The following is a 22,419-nucleotide window of genomic DNA, read 5'->3' on the forward strand; positions in this document are numbered from 1 at the left end:
TGCACTGGCTGAATACATTGTAATTCACCTTTGTTCCAAAAAAAGATTTGAGCAGCTTATAAATATGTAAAATGTACAAAAGGATCATAAAGGAATATAGATCAAACTAAAAGCAATTTAGGATGGAACAATAAAATGAAGCTGAGATAAGACAGCCGAGTGAAATATATCTCATAAGGATCTGCCATTTCTAAAGGTAATTGGAAATTTAGCCCTCAGGTGCAGAGCAGAAAGGGGAATGTGAGCGTCTTCCTCAGTGTCCGATTGAAAACACAGTCACTCAGAGAAGCACAACTAATATCCCAAAGAAGTGTCTCTAATGGTTCCTAAGAGAAGAAATTCTGTGCCGTGCAATGTCAATACAGTATTAACTCATTTCCTTTTTTTTGAGACAGGGTTTAACTCTGTCACCCAGGCTGGTGTGTAGTGACATGATCTCAGCTCACTGAAGCCTTCACCACCTGAGCTCAAGTGATCCTTCCACCTCAGCCTCCCAAAGTGCTGGGATTACAAGTGTGAACCACCATGCCAGCTAATTTTTTAAAATTTTTTGTAGATACGAGGTTTTGTCATGTAGCTCAGGCTGGTGTTGAACTCCTGGGCGTAAGTGTTCCTCCCACCTTGGCCGCCCAAAGTGCTGGGATTATAGACATGAGCCACCATGCCCAGTCCATTTCTGTGTTTTGTTCAAATGTTTTAACATAATTTCGGTTGAGATAATGCAGAAATTCTATAAGGGACTAGGGGAGACTTGATAGTATTCTATCTCTCTGAGACTCTCACTTAAGGAATAAAATGTACTGGAATAGATTGACTGTGTCTCCCAAAGATAATTCTCCATTTTCAACGTGTAAACATATAATATATATATAATATTATATATATTATATGATTGGATTATGATTATATATTATATATTATATATAAATTGAATATATATCATATATTGAATTAATATATTGAATATATATTATATAGTGTGTGTATGCATGTATGTGTATATAAATACATGTATATATACATGCATATAGTTTTTATAAAATTGGCCTTCATTTTCTCCTGTGCTAACTAGAGCCTAGATGTGGCTATATTTTGTTGACAATGAGAGGCAAAGCCTCAATACTATTAAATAATCAAATAAGCAGATCATGGAATTGGCCTCATTTAGGAAAATTCAAGTGTTTAACCACATTTTCATTTGTGGAAAGACATGGTATATCAGAATTAAAAACATCTTGCATTTATTAGGCAGCCAATCATAAGTCATGATATTTTAATGGAGTTTAATGAATTCTGTTTCAGTTAAATTGACTGGATTTGAAACAAACTGGTATATACCATTAAAGAAGCTATAATATAATAATTTTATATAGCTTCATTTTAACTTAAAATGTCTGTTTAGAGACTACTTCATTCATTTTTAGAAGGCATATTTTGTATGTATATTTTAAAAGGCAGTTTATTTTCCATTCTTAGCAGAGGCATATCCCGCTCATTGTCTTACTGTCTTCTCTCTGTAAATACACAGCTCATCCAAGTATATTTTGTTTCGTGAGTGAAAGGCTTATTTTGTGATGATAAAGAGGTCAGTCCTGAAACATTTGGAGTCCATAGGGAGTCCAGAATTTTAGATTATGCTCAGAATTTTGAGGTAACTTTTTAAAATGGAATATTTAACTTTTTTTTTTTTTGAGATGGAGTCTCGCTGTGTGGCCCAGGCTGGAGTGCAGTGGCGCCATCTCGGCTCACTGCAAGCTCCGCCTCCCGGGTTCACGCCATTCTCCTGCCTCAGCCTCCTGAGTAGCTGGGACTACAGGCGCCAGTCACTAAGCCCGGCTAATTTTTTTGGTATTTTTAGTAGAGACGGGGTTTCACCGTGTTAGCCAGGATGGTCTCGATCTCCTGACCTCGTGATCCACCGGCCTCAGCCTCCCAAAGTGCTGGGATTACAGGCATGAGCCACCGCGCCTGGCCGTATTTAACTTTTTTTAAGGAATGTTCTTTCTCCCTCTCTGCTTCTGCTTCATAATGAATTTTTATTTTATTTTATTTTATTTTTGAGACTCGCTCTGTGGCCCAGGCTGGAGGGCAACGGCGCGATCTCGGCTCACTGCAAGCTCCGCCTCCCGGGTTTAAGCGATTCTCCTGCCTCAGCCTCCCAAGTAGCTGGGACTACAGGTGCCCACCACCAGGCCGGCTAATTTTTGTATTTTTAGTAGAGACGGGGTTTCACCCTATTGGCCTGACCTTGTGATCTGCCCGCCTCGGCCTCCCAAAGTGCTAGGATTACAGATGTGAGCCACTGCACCCGGCCTGATTTTTTTTTGTTGTTGTTGTTTTTAAGAACATTCTGGTTTCTTAATTTGAAGGATGGGTGAAGGAGGTGGCCATTTTAAATGTACCCTTGAGAGCTCTCTCACCGGGGTACTCTTTGAAAATAATAACCATTCTAGTGATGAATATTTGATGGAGATGATCAGTCTGTCCTAGAGCGGGGTTTAAGGCAATTCCTGAAAGTGCCCTGGATCCTGGGAGGAGGAGAGTGTTGGCAACGTGGGAGTCGGGAGTTCCGGGAGTGATCACTTTCATTTAGGGAGCTCTGTGAAAGTTGGAACTAAGCTGATATCTCAGATGCACCTATCTAGTGACTCCGCCCTTCAGCCATTACTGGTACATCAATTTCTCTCTGCTCCCTAAAGGACACTTTCACCATTTTTCATGCTTCCCTTTACTTTCTCCCTCCTATACCTTTCTCCTTCTATCTCTCTTTCTTTTATTCTGTATTTTTTTTCCTTATCATGTATTTTTCTCTCCTCTCTCAGTGGTTCTCACTTATTTTCTCTTTATTTTTCAGTAGAGTTATTATGTACGTCTCTTTCATCTTAAAATCTTGACCCTCTAGAACTCCTATTTTCCAGCTTATGATTTTGAAGACAGCGTTTCAACCTACAAATTTCTCTTCGATGTTTTAACACACAGATTCAAACAAATAAAACTATAGTGAAAGGGATGGGGTTGGGAGAATGAATTCAGTTCAGGTAGCCATTGAATTAGACAGAGAGAAGCTGGAAGTTTGGGTGTAGATGTGCAGAATATTTTGCTGATGCATCTTTCTAATAAACGTGGTTTTCTAAGTATGTTTTTCTGCTACACTGTGCTTGTTCTTTACCATCAAAGCCCAGAAGTTTACTTTTTGGGTCCAGTTACCGGGTCAAGGACTATAGAAAAAAGCTAGAAAGCATTTTGTGCGTTTCTAATGTAAAGAACTCTTCGTGTACCACCAGGAGAGCCTTTAGGCTCTTATGGCACGATCTAAATAGAAGAGGAAGAGAAACTTTTCTCCACTGGTACAAAGCCAAGACTTGTCTTGAGTCTATTGTGGAAGTGACGAAAAACCATAGAACATGAGAGCGTTCTGGAGTTTGGATTTGCTTTAATATTAACTGTTAACTAGCTTTGCTGTTAAAGATCTTTATTAAAATTTGGCTAACTCTGGTGTTAAGTTCAGAGTAGAGATTTGTCAGTATATAAGAGAAGAATCTCTTTTTGATTAGCTCAATGACATGCTATATTTATCTGGGAAAATGGTTGTATTTTAGGGCCAATTGTTTATTGCCACCGTGACACTTACTGGTAAGTGACTGCATCATGCTATTCTCAATGATTTTTGTTTTAAACTATACACTCTTAGCTGAGATTCAGGAAATAGCTAAAGGCAAGGCAAATATCTATATTGTCTCTTGTAAAATCCTTACTCTCTCTTTCTTTGCCCAGGATACCCCCACTTTTCCTGGTGGAACCCACTTTCATGGTCTCATCATTGTTTTGATCTTTCATTTATTCTTTCATTCACTCCTACAATTACTCAACAAATATTTTAAGCACCTACTAAGTGCCAGGTACTATTTGGATGTGGGGGATACAACAAGGGGAAAAACTGACAAAAATTCTTGCTTTCACAGAGTTTATGTTCTAGTGGAATGAGAGGTATAAATAAGTAGGCAACCAAATGCATTATGGAGTATATGGTGTGATGATCCAGGTTACCAAGAAAGTAAGGGTGAGTGTGTGGTGAGTGCCAAGGAGTGGGTGGGGTCGCTGCTTTAGCAAAACTCCAGAGGAAGCAGCCACAGAGTGGGGCTTGCAGATTTTGGGAAGAAGAGTGAGTGCAGTGCTCTGGGCAGAGGCAGTAGCCACTGTGGCTTTGGTGGCCCGATGGAAGAAGCATGACTGGTGTGTTACAAGACAAGCAAGCTGGCCAGGGTGGCTGGCCTGGTGAGCAAGTTAGGACAGATGGAGGTGGGTAGAGAGGCTAGGGAGTAACAGTAGTTGAAACCAAGCCTTGTGGGTCCCTGTGGAGACAGATTCTCATCTGAGTGAAATGAAAACTTTCAATGTAGCTTAACAGTATGTTATGCTGTTTAAATACTAAATGCCTTTTATTTTTCTGTAGCATTGTCACATTTATCAGCTACCATGTGGCTAAGTTGGAAATGTCAAAATGACCATAAAGAGTGACTGCTGGCTGAGCGCAGTGGCTCACGCCTGTAATCCCAGCACTTTGGGAGGCCAAGGCGGGCGGATCACAAGGTCAGGAGTTCGAGACCAGCCTAGTCAACATGGTGAAACCCGGTCTCTACTAAAAAAATATAAAAATTAGCTGGGTGTGGTGGCGGGTGCCTGTAATCCCAGTTATTCAGGAGGCTGAGACAGGAGAATCGCTTGAAACCGGGAGGCGGAGGTTGCAGTGAGCCGAGATTGCGCCGTTGCACTCCAGCCTGGGTGAAAGAGCGAAACTCCACCCCAAAAAAAAAAAAAAAAAGAAAAAGAAAAAAATAAAAAATAAAAACAGTGACTGCTGTACCTTGTGTCCAGGGTCTGGTCTGCATGCTAGTCAGGGGTGCAACGTGACAGTCAGGAGATATAAACTGTCGTCTTCACCTTGCCAACAACCACTTGCCTTATGGGCTTTGAATTTCTCATCTGAAAGGTCAGGGGATGGATGAGATTAGTGGTTTTTCAGGCTCTGATTCATGGAGCACGAGGAATTCCTTGAAGGCCCTTTCATTTTTATTTTTATCCTAAAGGCCCTTTTATTTTTAAATTTGCACGCAAGCTTCACTTAGAAGAAAGTGCCCTCTCGCTAAAGAAAAAAAAAATCCCTGACTTGGTTATGCCTTAGGTTTTTTTTAGCATGATGAAATTTGCAGTCTCATAGAATCTCAGATGACATGAGGACTAAAAGAGAAAAACCGCTTCAGAATCCCTTCTTACCCAGTGTCTCTTGGTGACAATGTTCATTATCTCTCCTTGAAATCAAGGGGCAATTTGACAACAGTTAGACCAGGCTTTTGAGCTCCCATCCTTCAACCTTGGTGAGGTGGCTTCTATCGTGATACAGACTTCAGCTAAGTGAATAATATGATCTGTGAAAGTCTTAGAAGGACTTTCTGGCACAATTTAGAAACTAGCAATTGAGACAAATAAGGATAATTGATCTATAGAGGGCATAGGAATATCCCAATTTTTAAAAATGACATGAGCATTCTCATTGTATGTGTTATATATACTGAAAAGTAGTCATATCCTAATAACCCAGTTATATAATTGGAAGAGAGACTGGATATTTTTGGTACTTATGGTTAATGCTGTATTTTAGTGAAAGTTTTATTTTCTGATTGAAGAAATAGGAAAATTGTCCTTTAAGATACTGACTGTCTGCTTCCTTTCCAATCTAGAATCTCAATCTGCTGTTTCAGAAACTCCCCAAAAATGCTTGGATGCTGTCCAGAAGGTAAGATGATCTTATTAGGATGCAGATTCCCATCTGTCTTATTTGTCTTCGGATTGTGACAAACTCTGCGATTTATCTTTCCATCTGCCCGGCTGGCTAGGATGCCCTTGTTTTCCCTAAGCCTGCGTGGAATCCAGTCAGGCAGAAGGGGATGTTTTCTTCCATTTATTTTTTCATAGAAAATCAGCCTCGAAGTGGAACTGAGTACAAGCTTTTCAGAAGCTGTTTTATTCTATATCCAGCCAAAGAGTTGGGCCCAATAACAGCTGGCTCCAGCAGGAAACGGTGGCCACTCCAGGGAGAAGTCTGTGAGATGTGCCTGCTCAAATAGTCCCATGGCTATGATCTTTAAATAAAAAAATCTGTCAGAGCTTTGCTAAAGTCAAATAAGATTCTTATTACTTTGGTGGATGTTAACAAAAATTTGTCAGAGCTTTGCTAAAGTCAAATAAGATTCTTATTACTTTGGTGGATGAAACATTAATTAGTATCTGTTTAATGTCCACAGAAACTTTTTTTTTCTGTTACTGTATTAGTCCGTTTTCACGCTGCCGATAAAGGCATACCCAAGACTGGGCAATTTACAAAAGAAAGAGGCTTATTGGACTTATACTTCCACATGGCTGGGGAGGCCTCACAAGTTCATGGCGGAAGGCAAGGAGAAGCAAATCACATCTTATGTGGATGGCAGCAGGCAAAAAAAGAGCTTGTGCAGAGAAACTCCCATTTTTAAAACCATTAGATCTCGTGAGACCCATTCACTATCATGAGAAGAGCATGATTCAGTCATCTCCCACCAGGTCCCTCCCACAACTTGTGGGAATTATGGGAGCTACAAGATGAGATTTGGGTGGGGACACAGAGCCAAACCATATCAGTTACCAAAGAGCCAAAGTTTGTGGGGGTTTTTTCTTATGCTAAAATGGATTTCTTATTTAAAAAAAAAAAAAAAAGCTGCAAGAAAGGAAACATTTGTATGGAATAGTAACTGTGGGTAGCAATTGCTCTTTTGGATATAAAACTATTGCTTACAAACCAATTTACATTTTCACCCAACTATGCTTTTGACAGTAACTTAGTATTAGAAATGAACAATAAAAAGATGTGTCTGTTCTGTTGGTGGTCTAGGAGAAAATGAGGAGACACATACTTGGGTTTTACACCCGGATCTATTTCTGATTAGTGTGATGACAACATGCTTAGATTACCTGGGACATAAGGTTCTTCTCTGTAAAATTAAATTATTGCTGATCTCTGAGAACTCCTCAAAGAATAAAGTAACTTCCCTTCAGAAAAGAATCCCTGTTATACATGAAAGTTGTGCTCCCCCTGGGGGAGAAATTGGGGTATAACATTAGTTGAAAACAGCACCTGGGTGCTTTTCAAAAGTGTAGCTAGATTAGCTATCCTTAAGGACAGTTCATTGAAAAAGCAAGTTTTTCCAGCTTATTGTGATGGGAGCAGAGGCCTGCATCAACTTGGTGGCACTTGGAGAGGCATGGTGGACTCAACTGATGGTTCCTTAATTATCTGCAATGATTAGCCCACAGCAAATAAGATAAAGAAAGATAAAAGGCTAAAAAGAAATAGTAAAGTCAGCAATTATTAAGAAAAGTAGTACCCTCAAATCTTCCCTCACTTTTTAAGCCCTTTTTTTTTTTTTTTTTGTGGAAAGCATGGCTAAATTGTGATTTAAAGGAATATATTAAGTTTTTCTAAATTCTTATGTCCAGGACGTATATGAATCAATTGTTACATATGATAATGTTAAAGAGAACCTGAAGAGGAAGTATTTGATGATATCAACAATGATAAAACCTGTACAACATTGCTTTCTATGTTATGCTATTTCAAGATATATATTCATGTGTGTAACATTATAGAGTGTTTTTCCTGAGCAATGGACCATGGTAAAATATATTGCAATAAGCAGAAAACCTAATGGAGTAGGTTATTTAAAAACACTTGATTTTACAACCTGAAGACTCAAGGGTGAAATAGATTGAATAAATGTTACATCTTATCCTTGTTGACAGTGAAGTGTCTGGAAGTCAGGAAAATTAATTGGGAGGTAACAATATTTGGAAGCAATCAATTTTAAGCACCCAACAATGACATCACTTACTTTAGGAATCATTAACTCTTTGTCATACATGTATTTTATGGGCTGATTCTTTTCTTAGATGATATGAGTATGTTTCATGACAGCCTAAAGTAACCGGCCATAAAGGGGATACAGAAAACTCAAATTAATTGTCAACCTACTGTATACTTGTTCTTTTACTCTATTACCTTAAGAAATCCTTACAATAATCCTTTAACTATTATGTGCATTTAACTGCTAAAGAAAATGATTATATGAGGTAAAAGTAACTTGCATAAGATCACAAACTTGATAAAGGGTAGGCCCTCTATTTGAGTATAGATCTGTTTGATTTTATACTTATACTATGATAAAAATTATGCTTTTACATGGGTAATCACCCTATGCCAAAATTATCAGATGAGATTCTAAATTTATTTTATTTTATTTAAACTATACCATGTATGAGTCAGATGTCAAGATACCTTATAGAGGCAAATAGGTATATTCACTTATACTTTTTGAAGTTTTACTAGAACTTTGATGTGCTAAGTTGTGTTAATTTTACTAACTTTAGTGCTTTGTTATGTAAAAAAAAATATTTTTCGTGGAAAGTCCTTGCTTTTTCCTTCTTAGTCACTAGATGGCAGTTCTGTATCTCTAAATGCAGATGGAAATGAGAGGTTTGAAGGCAGTTTTCTCAGTATGAATGATGAACCTAAGAGATTTTTCTGATCCATCCAGTGCTGCCTGCGTTCTTCTGTGGTCGTAATGCGAGATCCCCAGGACTGCTTAGTCAGAGGCTTGCAGCTGAGTTGGAAAGCATCCTCTCTAAGTTATTCTTCAGATGTGCGTTCAGACACCTGTTCTCTCAATCTGAGCACATTGGAATTTATTGAATGAGTTTTGACTGTTACTCTTTCTGTAGTTAATAATTCTGAGAGCTCAATATCCCTAGAAAAAACACATGACTCATAAAGCCTTTCCTCAACTCACAGGAGGAGAAGGCTGTGGTGTTGCCAGAGAGTCTGATGCTTAAAGCAAATACAGCTGGCACTCAAGTGAAAAGAATGGACTATAGCTACGCCTTGAATGCTTTTATTGATGACCCTGTGGAATTAGGTTTTCAAATAAAATTACATTCTTTAGGCCTCACTTACTGATTATTTTAATTTCAGGTAATATGCTCTGAAAATCTGCCCTATCTGAAGAATTATGTCATAAAACTGAAATGCGACTGTCTTTTGATTCTGTTTATTTAAATCTTTGGCATTTCAAATATTTAAACTGTAAAGCCTTTTACACTCTATAGTATATAATAGCTTAGTGTCAATTATTTTATCTAAGAACATTTGCTTCTAAGTTAAAGATTGGTGTATGGTAACATGCTTCACCTGGTAGCCACCTAGTTTCTAACTTCTTGCTTTTGAAATTATATATACAATTTTTGTTTCAAAGCATTTTTCTAAAACTCTTGATATCTTTCTAATGTAAATGGACTAGTTGGAAAGGAAATGGAATAACATTTTTTAAAAAACTCTAGCTCTGGGTAAGAATTGAAAATAACAGGCAATTGAAAGTCAGGTCTTTGCACCTTATAATATTTATCATTTATCAATAGTCACATCTATTACAAAGTGCTAGATAATAAAAAGGAATTATACAATATCAGCACTGTCTTCCCCCATATGTTGCATGGTCTGTATGCAAATAAATTCTCAAGTGTCAGAAAAATGCTTTGCTCTGATCAGCCCTGCTGAGTCCCCTCATTGCCCAATCTAACTGCAAATTTATTTGAAGAAGTAAATATTTTTTTATTGGATTTCCTTAAAGTATCTGTTATAGTACTCTTTATGCAATGGCCACTCAGTTCCATTAGTTTCAGAAATAATTTAGGAACAAGTCAAGGAAACAGCTGGAGTAATGTGGAGTAGCCTTGTGGATGGTCTTGGTTACTCAGAAGCGAAGTTTGAAGGGCAAAAGAAGCATTGGTGAGATCAAAAGAAAGTAGTGGGGTAAAAGTAATTCTGAGGAAATAATGCTGGAGACTTAATAAAACAAGCCATTTGAATTGGGGTAGAATGTCTTAGACGTATAGAAGGGTTCTAAAGAAACATTGTTGAATGTGAGGTCTTTCTCAACTCCAAGGCGAAAGGTAATATGAATTTGCAAAGTAATTGGAAACCAACAAAACAATAACCCACAAGACAAGTAAATAACTAAAATAAGGCAGAGTAAGAAACACAAGTCTTAAAGGAGAGAGAGAGAGAGATACTTGGGTCTGAAACCATGAGTTAGTCATCCTTGAAGTCTTCCTCAGTGTCTCATCATTCTTAGGTCCTCAATAAATAGTTTAACCAATAAATACTCTGACCTAATGAGTCTGGGAAGGGGCAAGCGAGAGATGGTTAGGAAGGGAAGAGAAGACAGGATACCCTTAGGGCAGTGCTGACATTGAAGACAGGTAACATTTTGGAAGGTATTTATCATACTATGTTAAGAGAAAAAAAGAATTTTTTTTTTTTTTTGGTGCGGGAATAATTTTTATTCTGTAGAAACTCCAAGGAGCTCAGAGAAAAATATAGACATTTTAGCTTAGAAATAATCATAAAACTCTTCTATGAGTTTTAAGAATGAAAACCAGCTAACATCTGGAAAGCAGTTAGAACTTGAGATGAGAACGTGAAGAAATAATTGGATGTCACGGATTGTTTTTGTTTTTCCTTGGGGTGGTCAGGCTTGGAGGTGAAATGAAGTAATATCTTTGCTCTATTGAGTTTTAGATGGTGTAAAACTAGTTTGCACTATGCAACATTATTAATGGCCTGTGGAGAAAGGCGAACAGTCCAAGCAGCTCATCTAATGGGGGTTGTGGAGCTGATAAAATTTCTCTACTTATAAAGGAGGCTTGTCTTTTATTGAACATCTGCTGACCTACTGTGTGCCTGTGTGCAAGGTATTTGTGGTAGATATTGAAGGAAATACGAAGAATTATAAGACAAAATCTTGGTTATTAAGAAGCAGACAGTTAGAAGAACATACCTCTTTCACGTACATGAAATGATTTGCGAGATGCAATGTAATTCTGCCAAGATAAACTTCACAAAAAGGGGGAAGGTTGTTGAGAGACTACAATTAAGGGCAATTTCTTAGGAAGGATGAAATTTAGATCAAATCGTTATTTTTGGATAGGTAGAGGGAAGAAGAGTGAGTATTTCAGATCAGAGAAGAGAGTAAAGGTAGAAAATTGGAAGTGAATACGGCACTGGGTGTGGGGCCAGGGAGAAGCGCAATAGTCCAGGTGACCTGAGAGGCAGCTCAGCTGGCAGCTGCCCTGGAGGCTCGGTTTTGCTTTCCTCCTCCGGGGCCTCCTTGGCCTGCAGCCTGACAGCGCCTTAACCCAGAGCCCAGTCTTATCTGGATTACTGCAGTATTCTCCCGATGGATCTCTCTACTTCCAGTCTTAACCCTTCTAATCTCTCCTCCACAATGCCTCCAGAGTTATCTTTCTAAAATCCAGATTTGCTGATGTCTGATATCTGCTTAGACTCATCTGGTGACTGCTCATAGCATTTGAGAAAATGTTCAAACTCCTGAGTTTGACACATGGGGTTTTCCATTGCCATCCTCAGTCTTCAGCATTGTCACTCACTATTTCCTGTATGATTGGCTGGCTTGTTCCAACCCTGAAAAATACACTAGTTTTTTTGTTTTGTTTTGTTTTTTTGTTGTTGTTGTTTTTGTTTTTTTAATCTTTAGGATCCTTCGTATCTGTCTTATACATATATTTCTTCTGCACTCCTATTCCCTTTTTAAAAATCTACTTCTATTTTTTCATCTAAATTTGTCTAAACTTGACTTTGTTCTAGACACTGGACTTGAGAAGACTCAGTCTAGGGTGCATTTCGGGAGTGGTAGAACATTTGCTTATATTCATACCATAGTGGTTGAGGATCTGGGCTTTGGACCAGTTTTCCTGGGCACAGATCCCAGTTATTCCACTTTTAACTGGGGAACTGTCAAAGATAAACAAAGTCAGACATTAGTTAAAATGGTAAGGACGGATTTTATATCAGTGGCAACTATTGCGCTAGGGAAGAGTCCAGCGTGAACCAAACTCAACTTTGATTTGTACGGAGGTGACCAAGCATTTTAAAGGGAGAATAAAGGAATAGGGAGAAGGGTGAGTGGAGGCTCAGGACACTCAGAAGTGAAAAACTGCAAAGGGTTCATTAGTGTAAATGAGATTAGGCCAGCTGTGTCTGCTAACTGGCAGTTATAAGAAGTGAGGAGTCTGTCCTCCGCCAGAGACTAGGAAAGAGGCCCTATCCTCAGGTGAAGCCTGAAACAATCAGTAAGTTTTTTTGGCAGCCTTGAGTTTTCTTAGGCAGTAATTTAAAGAGTGGTAGGATTATCTTTGGGATGCAGCCTTTAGCTGTTAGAAACTCTTAATGTTTGCTCAAGTCTTTACAGGCCAAGGTTAAGGCCTAGTTGAGAAGAGGGCTCAGAGGAGCCTGGCTAGAGCTTGATCAAGGAGAGAATCTTTGTCAGAATTTAGGAATAGCATTTTACTCTGTGTGCCTTAGTTTTCTCATCTATAAAATGGGTAAGATAAGAATTCCTATCTCTACATTTTTTTTGTGAGTTTTAAATATATTTATGTAAAATGCTTTGGAGGAGTTCCCGGTACTCAAAATGTTAGCTCTTTATCATTATTGTTGTTATAGTTGAGCAATACTCTGGTTTTGAAAGTTGCTTTCATTGCATAGGTGGTCCTCATTATTCTTGGATTTGCATGTATTTGCGAACTCACCCACTCGCTAAAATATATTTGGAGCCCCCAAATCATATTTATATGATGCTTTCATGGCCAATCGCAAACACGCTCCAAGTGGCGAGAAATTTGAGTTGCTTGAATATGTACTTTCCCAGCTGATGTTGAATGAGGTGAAGGCTCTGCTTTCTTCTTTCAGCTCTCATTCTGTAAATAAGAGTATTTTTGTGGCTGTGTTTTCATGTTTTTATGCTTTTTCTTGTTGGTTTTACTGTTTGAAATTGCCTCAAAGCGTAGAGCTGCCGTGTTGTCTAATGTCCCTATGTGCAAGAAGGCTGTGGTGTGCCTTGTGGCGAAAACACATGTCAGATAAGCTTTGTTCAGGCTTGAGTGCTGCTGCTGCTGGCCATAGGACATCAGCAATATATATTTAAAAAGGTGTCTTTCAGTAGGAACACACATTTAAAAAAGGTAATACATTGATTGGTTGACAAAAATGTGACCAGGGGCTTGCAGGAATCTAAACCTGTATTTTTTTTTCTAGAAGCAGTATTTCAGTATTCACTAATTTGATGTTCACAAAGACTTTATAGGACAAAACTACTATGAATAACAAGAATTGACTGTATCTTTTTAAATTCTCACAATAAGGCTGGGTGTGGTAGCTCATGCCTGAAATTCTAGCAATTTGGGAGGCTGAGGTGGGAGGACCACTTGAGTCCAGGAGTTTGAGACTAGCACTGGCAACATAGGGAGACCCTGTCTCTACCAATAATCATAATAAAAAAAAAATAGCTGGGCATGGTGGCATGAGCTACTTGGGAGGCTGAGACAAGAGGATCACCTGAGCCCAGGAGGTCAAGGCTGCAGTGAGCTACGATTGTGCCACTGCACTCCAGCTGGTACAACGGAATGAGACCCTGTCTTGAAAAAAACGAAACAAAACAAAACAAAAAAACTCAACATTCTCATAATACCCCTTTGCAGTAGGCAGAGTGAGTGATGGACTCTCCACATTTTATGGGCTATTCGAGGTCTTATGAGACTAATAGAGGATTTAAAATGTTTTATGCTCAGTAGTCGGGAGCCATGAGTTTTTGAGGAAGGAAGTACCAGTGAGCAAGGAAGTTTAAGGAACAATTACCTGGCAAGGGAATGTAGAATTGATAGGAAGAGGGAGAGTGGAGCCAGTTAGGACCAGCTATTAAACTCTCAAAGTAATTCCATTACTTCTCAACTAAGGTGCTGATGTGATACAGGAAAAGTAGCAACCAATAATTGAAATGATGGGTTTGGTAACCGTGTCTAGGGTGTAAATTAGGCTGTGTGGTTTGCAGACTATCAGTATTAACTGGGAACTGGTTAGATATGCAGATTCTCAGGCCCTACCCAGACCTACTGAACTGGAAACTGTGGAGGGGGGGCCCAGCAATCTGTGTGTGTTTTTTGGTTTGTTTGATTTTGTTTTTGTTTTGATACAGAGTTTTGCTCTTGTTGCCCAGGCTGGAGTGCAATGGCATGATCTCGGCTCACCGCAACCTCCGCCTCCCAGGTTCAAGCAATTCTCCTTCCTCAGCCTCCCTAGTAGCTGGGATTACAGGCACCTGCCACCATGCCCAGCTAATTTTTTGTATTTTTAGTAGAGACGATATTTTACTATGTTGACCAGGGTGGTCTCACTCCTGACCTCAGGCGAACCACCAACCTCGACCTCCCAAATAATCTGTGTTTTAACAAGCCCTCTCGGCAATTCTGGTGCACATTGAGTTTAAGAGACAATGAATTAGAAAAATGATCGAAAGATGTTCCCAAGCCTAGGTAAACTACAGGACAGGCAAAGGAATATTTTGTTGGAGGATAAGATGCTTGATATTATGAAACATACATTTGATCTTAATTGCCATCTCCTGGCATACAACTCCTAAAATCCTTGGAATCTTCAAAGTGGTTAAGTGTCTTTTTTATGCTACTGTTTGTTGTCTGGTAACTTCAGGATAGGGCTGGTCCACAGAAAGACCAAGGCGTAGTAAGAGGGTTGGGACTTTCTGCCCCACCCCCCAGCCTCGGGAACTGGGAGGGGCTGAAGTTGGTCACCAGTGCGCAGTGTTGTAATCAATTGCACCTACATCATGAAACCTCCATTAAAACCCCCAAAATGGGTGGGGTTTGGAGAGCTTCCAGATAGCTGATGAACACATGGTTTTCCTGGAGGGTGGTGCTCCCCTTTTCCCAAGCCTCTCCCCATCCATCTCTTCATTTGCATCCTTTGTAACATCCCTTCTAGTAAGTCAGCAAAAGTATGTGTTTCCCTGAGTTCTGTGGGCTGGTCTAACACATTGAACCTGCGGAGGGGGTGGAGGGATCCTGGATTTATAGCCAGTTGGTCAGAAGTTGCAGAGGCCTGGACCTGTGGCTTGCATATGAAGTGGGGGCAGTTTGGAGGATGAGCCCTCAACCTGTGGGACCTGATGCTACCTCCAGGTAGATAGTGTTAGAATTGATTTGAATTAGAGGACACTCATCTGGTGTCTATAATAGAATTGATTGCTTGCTGGAGGGATGAAATCTTTGCACATTTTGATGACAGAGGTCACAGAAGTCTTCTGTTTTCATTGTTGAGTGAGAGAATAGAGAAAGCATTATGGTTAGGTATTTTCCTGTACCCTCAGATGCACTTTAAGGAACAGGGTAGCGTAATCAAATAGCAGTATTAGCTAAGCAGTCACAATATGGAAGTGAAGTATTGATGAGAGAGAAAATCTTGGCAGTAATCACTATCAAGATGAGAGACTGAAGATGTAAAAATTGATGAACTCTCCCAGTATATAGAGAGCGGATAGTAGGCTAAGTACAAAGTCTCTATTCCACCCCCCAAAAAAATCCAAGGGAAGAAACAGAGAAGGAAATGAGGAGGAGCAGTGTAAAATTACAGAAGCCAGAAGAAAGAGTTCTAAGGGGGAAGGAATGATTAATAGTCTCAGATTCTTTATAAAGGACAGGGTTAAATCTATAGTATTTGGCAATAACGAAACCACGAGCAGTGCTGAGAGTAATTCCATTAGAGTGGCAGGGCCAAATGGCAGCTCTACCACTCCGGGTAATAGTTCAAATCCACTCCATTTGATTTTCTCCAGGCTTTATTCTTTAGGAAGATTTTTCTTTTTCTTTTTTCTTTTCTTTCTTTCTTTTTTTTTTGGAGACAGAGTCTCACTCTGTTGCCCAGGCTGGAGTGCAGTGGCACGATGTCGGCTCACTGCAACCACTACCTCCCAGGTTCAAGCAATTCTGCCTCAGCCTCCAGAATAACTGGGATTACAGGTATGCACCCACCACGCCCGGCTAATTTTTGTATTAGTAGAGACAGGGTTTCACCATGTTGGCCAGGCTGGTCTCAAACTCCTGACCTCAGGTGATCCGCCCACCTCAGCCTCCCAAAGTGCTGGGATTATAGGTGTGAGCCACTGCGCCTGGCCAGGAAGATTTTTCTTAAAAAAACAAAACAAAACGAAAAAGATATTTGAGAAGAGTTGGGTGTTAATACAAGGGAGGCGATTAGGAGGTGAAAAACTGAGCTGCACTTTCCATCCATAGATCATTCAAGGAAAGTGAAGCTGTAATAAAATAGTGCTTTCCTTCCTTGCATTACTTGAGACAATTAAGGGCTAGATTGCTTTAAAGTATGGTCCAGTACCTCCTGCAACTCTAGCTCAAATAAGTAGAAAGAAAATTCTCAATATGTGAGCAGGAACCAAAAAGGCTGGTTCTTTTTGCCGTTTATCTCCCTTTTTTTCCGGCTCGCTTCCCCAAATGTTTATTGCTTCCACTGTGTTTGTTCACTAAAGATCATTGCTTTAACCTTCCCATTGTATCAGCTCCTGTGCTAAAGAGATGTTAAAAGTAATACAGCCAATTATGATTTCTAACGTATGCCTCTCCCTTCCATATCACATTTCTCGTTCATCAGTGAAGGAATGGAAAGAGATTTGCCATGTCCATTCCAGTTCAGAAATGTGATAATTTCCATAATTCATCATGTATTTTATCCTAAGGATTCTAGAGATGCCATCTCAGCTCCCTGTGTGAGGCTCTTTCCCATAATATGTTCTATTTTAAAGAGCCTTAGGCAAGTTATTTACCATTTACTATCTGTTCTAATATTCTTTCTTGAAATTTCCCTTTCAAACTTAAAATTGCTTGTATTTTAGTTTTGTGCAAAATTGCATCTATGTAACACCTCGATCTCTTTCCCTGTGGGATCATGTGTAGCAGATGTTAACATATTATAAACTGGAATGCCATTGGTTTGTTCCAAAACTAGGATGTTTCTGAATTTAGAACATGACAGCCTGGCGTGGTGGCTCACACCTGTAATCCCAGCACTTTGGGAGACCAAGGCGGGCGTATCACGATGTCAGGAGTTTGAGACTAGCCTGGCCAACATAGTGAAACCCCATCTCTACTAAAAATACAAAAATTAGCCCGGCATGGTGGCTTGTGCCTGTAGTCCCAGCTACTCGGGAGGCTGATGAGGGAGAATCACTTGAACCCAGGAGGCAGAGGTTGCAGTGAGCCGAGACCGTGCCATTGGACTCCAGCCTGGGTGACAGAGTGAGACTCCATCTCAAAAAACAAACAAACAAAAAAGAATATGACAAATAGAGAATTTATATGCTTCTGTGAAGAACAGAATTCCTATTTTACAGATGTCTAGAGGTATCCTAACTTGCCAGTAATGTTGCTTTAGAATTTAGCAGAATTTGAAAAATCTAAATATGGTAGAAAATTAATTATATATCTCATGTTAAAATTTATAAAATAAATTATTACAGCGTTAACTTACCAATAAGCAGCTTTTAAATTCTAGGCTTTAAAAGTATCCCACTTACATAATAAACATAATAAAGTTTCAAAGATGAGCAAATTAACTTTTCAGCAAAAGCTTTACTTGAGTGTATCTTGGCTTCTTTTTTGACAGTTGTAACCTTAATGTTACAGTAATGTTTTCTTTTTCTGGGAATCAGATAATCTTCTGTTTGGAAAAATATTTTTGGTGAACATTTTATTTTTTAATGGAAACTTGTATTTTGTGATATGCAAGTGTTCAAACAATTTATAAGAGCTAACCATCACCACCCACATATAAGATTATACAGGAATGGAGGAATTTTGGCTGACTTACTGTATATAATTATTGAGCCAACGTAGATGGCAGATTCTACCACTTATGATTCAGGGTTTTGGAACAGTATTTTAAAGTACAAATAATCTCCAAATTGGTAATCTATAAAGCATATTAATTATTGTATTGACTAAATAAAAATAGATTTAACCTTCCTCCATTTATAAGGATGCATCCATTATATAGGTTCTGTACAAAATTGCCAAGGTTCCTTTTTTCTTTTTCTTTTTTTACAACAAAATTTATTTAAATTTTTTGATAGGAAAAGCCATTAGCCTTTGGTAAACTGTTGCACAGTCACTGGAAATGCTGAGTGAGAGTCTTTCTGAAAACTGTAGAAGGCTAAAGATAATGAAAAGTGCATCTCTTCATTGTCAAGTCCTTTGAGAATCTGATAGGCTCTATCTAGCTGCACCCTGAAGAGACAAGATTAAGTTCCAGGCGCTGGACACAGAGGAACAGGCTCCTAACTGGAGGGCTTTCTACGGACAACAGAGCGCCTGGCAGTCTCTTCGAGATTAAATCTAGGCTGTGTGGGAGGGTGGGCCCCGCAGAGCTTCATTCCACTTTGTGTGGGTCCTGAGAGTAGGGTGTTTGCTTAAATGGCAAGAAAATGTATGGCCTTTTTTCCTGATAACTACTAATATCTGCCATGTAAATTTCTTTATAAATCCCTGAAAGAAAACGACCTGTATTAGAAATCAGCTTACTTCTGACAAGCAATGGAGCTTTCTCTAGAGCGCTCTACAGGAAATATCTCAGCTGACTTTCTGAATTGGTACTCTCTGAGAGCCAGCCGGCCCTTGACTGATAGCCCTGGATAAAGAAGGCCAGATAAGATTCTTTGAAGACTCTTAGCTAAATTCAGAGCCTCAAATCCTACATACATTTGGCTACTCTGTAGTAGTGGATTGGTGGCCTTATTTTACAGGCTAGTCAGTTAAGGTTTGAGATGCACTTAATTGCTCTGCTTGTGTGGAGTAGAAAAGGGGGATTGTAGCATTAATACAGGGCCGGCCGGGATTTTAGGGTGCAGGTAAGGATAGGTCATAGGGAGAATGAAGATTCTAGCAAGTTGGTTTTTTGTTCTCTCTACAGTGGGAATAATGTAAGAAGCAGATAGTTTGTTGCCCTCAACTCTTTGTTCATGTTCTCTTCTATAAAAATGATTTGTACAAAAAAGTTTTGTTTATAAAAATTTTAGTCTTTCATCTTTGCAGTCTGTTATCATCTTTATGAATTTTTTGACTCTTCCACCTTCCTGGCACCACAAGGCTAGCATTGCTGTATTTATTAAAGATTCAGATTTGGAATTTTGTCCTCTTATCACTACTTCCTCTGCCATTTGTTAGCTCTGGTTCTTATTGTATGTTACATTTGAAAACCTTTGGAGCTTATGGGGTATATCAATTCTTTATTTTCTCAACTTTTTATTATCTAAGTACTCTCAATTATCAAGTTGTTTGAAAAATAAATAAAATACATAACAGAACAATACACACTAATAAATCGATCATTTATAAAATTAGATCCATCCCCAAATCCCTCTCCTTTTAACACAGACCATCTGTTATTATCCACCATGCTTTAGTTTGGCAGGGTCAGTTTATCAATGATTTTTGGATGTTTTAAACCACATGATACAAATGCAGCATAAAGTGAACTTGTTAATCATGCAGAATTTGGAGGGTTTCTTGAAGTCAGAGAAGGCGATGGTGGAGAACTTGAATCACATGAACTGTAGTTGATTTGTGAGCACCTTGTGGAGTTAGCTAATACAGTAAGAATGATGATGTGACAGATGTGTTTAAAAAGTGAATTTGCCTATTAGGATTGTCAGAGGCCTTTGGGGAAATTAATGAGATTCTCAAATACTACAAAGAGGACCATCTTTTCATAAATGGTGATATGATGTCATATATCATGGGACCATATATTTTTGTTAAAAATTAGCACTGAAAATAATTTTAATTTTAAGAATTTGTGTATCTTTCCATTATGATAAAAATTGTTTTGAATTAAAATGACACCCTTGCTAAATTTTTTTAAGGGAAAAAAGTGAATCTTTTTTTCATAATTTATTCTGAAATATCGGTACCTGGGTATATCAGTCAGACCTTTTGCAGGAACCAGAAACTATGCTAGGTGCATGAAACAGAAGTGTTTACTATAAAATCAGGTATTTTATGGGAAGTTTGGAAGGTTTGAAGCATCTGTGTCTAAGGTGACACTTTTCAAAGAAATCAAATACAACTGGATTATCAGGGGAGTTAAAACTTTTGAGGAGTTTTTCCTTTTGGCCAGAACCGCCATCTTCCAGTAATTCACCAAAATGACAAACACAAAGGGAAAGAGGAGAGGCACCCGATATATGTTCTCTAGGCCTTTTAGAAAACATGGAGTTGTTCCTTTGGCCACGTATATGCGAATCTATAAGAAAGGTGATATTGTAGACATCAAGGGTATGGGTACTGTTCAAAAAGGAATGCCCCACAAGTGTTACCATAGCAAAACTGGAAGAGTCTACAATGTTACCCAGCATGCTGTTGGCATTGTTGTAAACAAACAAGTTAAGGGCAAGATTCTTGCCAAGAGAATTAATGTGCATATTGAGCACATTAAGCACTCTAAGAGCCAAGATAGCTTCCTGAAACGTGTGAAGGAAAATGATCAGAAAAAGAAAGAAGCCAAAGAGAAAGGTACCTGGGTTCAACTAAAGTGCCAGCCTGCTCCACCCAGAGAAGCACACTTTGTGAGAACCAATGGGAAGGAGCCTGAGCTGCTGGAACCTATTCCCTATGAATTCATGGCATAATAGGTGTTAAAAAAAATAAATAAATAAAGGACCTCTGGGCTGTAAAAAACAACAACAACAACAACAAAAAAGTTTTGAGGCCACCATTGCAATTTGTAGAGCAGACATTTGAATGTTATTGTAGAGAAGCTTTGTTTTCAGACCTTAACTGCTAATAGAGCAGTCCAGACATGGGAATATGATCCTTACCTCATTCGACTTTCTGAATCTTTGTGTGGCTGCATCTAATTGGATGAATCTAGCTGCAAGGGAGTCTGTAAATGTAGTTTTTCTTTGTATTTCTGTAAACGGGAAGGGGAGGATGGAGATTGCGAGAGCCAGTCCAAAGTAACCAAAAGGAAATTTAAGTGGATTCTACTTAAGAGATCTTTTTCTGGTACTGGGTATCATGTGTAATGATGCAGTTACATTTTTGACTGGCTATGTAAATTAGAAAGTTTAAAAAAAAATCCCAGGAATCTTCACAGCACTAGTATTACGACCTCTGTTACCACTAACTTGGGTGCCATGTGGAACTAGCTGGCCTGTGATGTGGGGCAGAAATCCATGTACAAAGAGGTGTAATAATTGGCCGGGTGCAATGGCTCACACCTGTAATCCCAGCACTTTGGGGGGCCGAGGCAGGCAGATCACGAGGTCAGGAGATCGAGACCATCCTGGCTAACATGGTGAAACCCTGTCTCTACTAAAAATACAAAAAATTAGCCGGGTGCGGTGGCGGGCGCCTGTAGTCCCAGCTACTCAGGAGGCTGAGGCAGGAGAATGGCGTGAATCCGGGGGGCGGACCTTGCAGTGAGCCGAGATAGCGCCACGGCAGTCCAGCCTGGGTGAAAGAGCGAGACTCCATCTCAAAAGAAAAACAAAAAAAGGTGTAATAATTGTTACTGTGCTAGGCCATTATTAGGATCATTTTCTTTTTATTACTATTGTTATTTTTTATATTTTTAGAGGCAGAGTCTCACTCTGTCTCCCAGGCTGGACTCCTGGGCTCAAGTGCTCCTCTAGTCTCAGCCTCCCAAGTAGCTAGGACTACAGGCACACACCACCACACCTGGCTATTTTTTTTTTTTTTTCATTTTCGTAGAGATGAAGTCTTGTTATGTTGCCCAGGCTGGTCTTGAACTCCTAGCTTCAAGTGATCCTCCCACTTCAGCCTTGGCAAGTGCTGGGATTACAGGCATGACCACTGTGCCTGATCAGAATCACTTGTTCCTCTGCGTGTGTGTATGTGTTTATATAATAGTATCCTTTAATTTTATGCTATTTTCATTATATTCAAATTTATGATGAAACAGAGCTGGCCTAGGCAATAACATTTACAAACTGAGTTTTGGAAAACTCCTCCAGAATCTACTTCTTACATGCTATTTATCAACTAACCTTTTTTATATAATCATCATTCATGAAAAAAGAAAACCATAGTTATGTACCAGCATAACTCAAGAAATATGTTTTAATGATTAAAGGTCACCTTTAAGAATATGCTGGAAAAACGAAAATGATCTGTGCATTTTACTAATCCAGTCAGAAATACTGACTAATTATACTCCTTATTAAGATAAATTTGGGTGCTGGTTTTTTGGCTTCTGGTTTCTTCTTGTACTTACTATCATCATACAAGTGGAGAGTGGAATTATGTATAGTGGCCATACAGGATGTTAAAAATGGTTATGTTCCATTGTGGAAGACGGTGTGGCGATTCCTAGACCTAGAACCAGAAATAGCATTTGATCCAGCAACCCCATTACTGGATATGTACCCAAAGGAGTATACA

General features: G+C 39.1%; 1 protein-coding gene across 1 annotated transcript in view; it reads left to right on the top strand.

The window, feature by feature from the left end:
- Positions 1 to 22,419, top strand: part of FMN2 (formin 2) — a 389,644-nt gene that overhangs the window by 94,764 nt on the left and 272,461 nt on the right. The window contains exon 4 of the mRNA XM_032137182.2: positions 5,739 to 5,794. Within this exon, the coding sequence (XP_031993073.2) occupies positions 5,739 to 5,794 (56 nt within the window). The remainder of the gene's footprint in view (positions 1 to 5,738; positions 5,795 to 22,419) is intronic.

The sequence above is a fragment of the Hylobates moloch genome, unplaced genomic scaffold (genome assembly GCF_009828535.3).
Source record: "Hylobates moloch isolate HMO894 unplaced genomic scaffold, HMol_V3 SCAFFOLD_18, whole genome shotgun sequence".
Taxonomy (NCBI): domain Eukaryota; kingdom Metazoa; phylum Chordata; class Mammalia; order Primates; family Hylobatidae; genus Hylobates; species Hylobates moloch.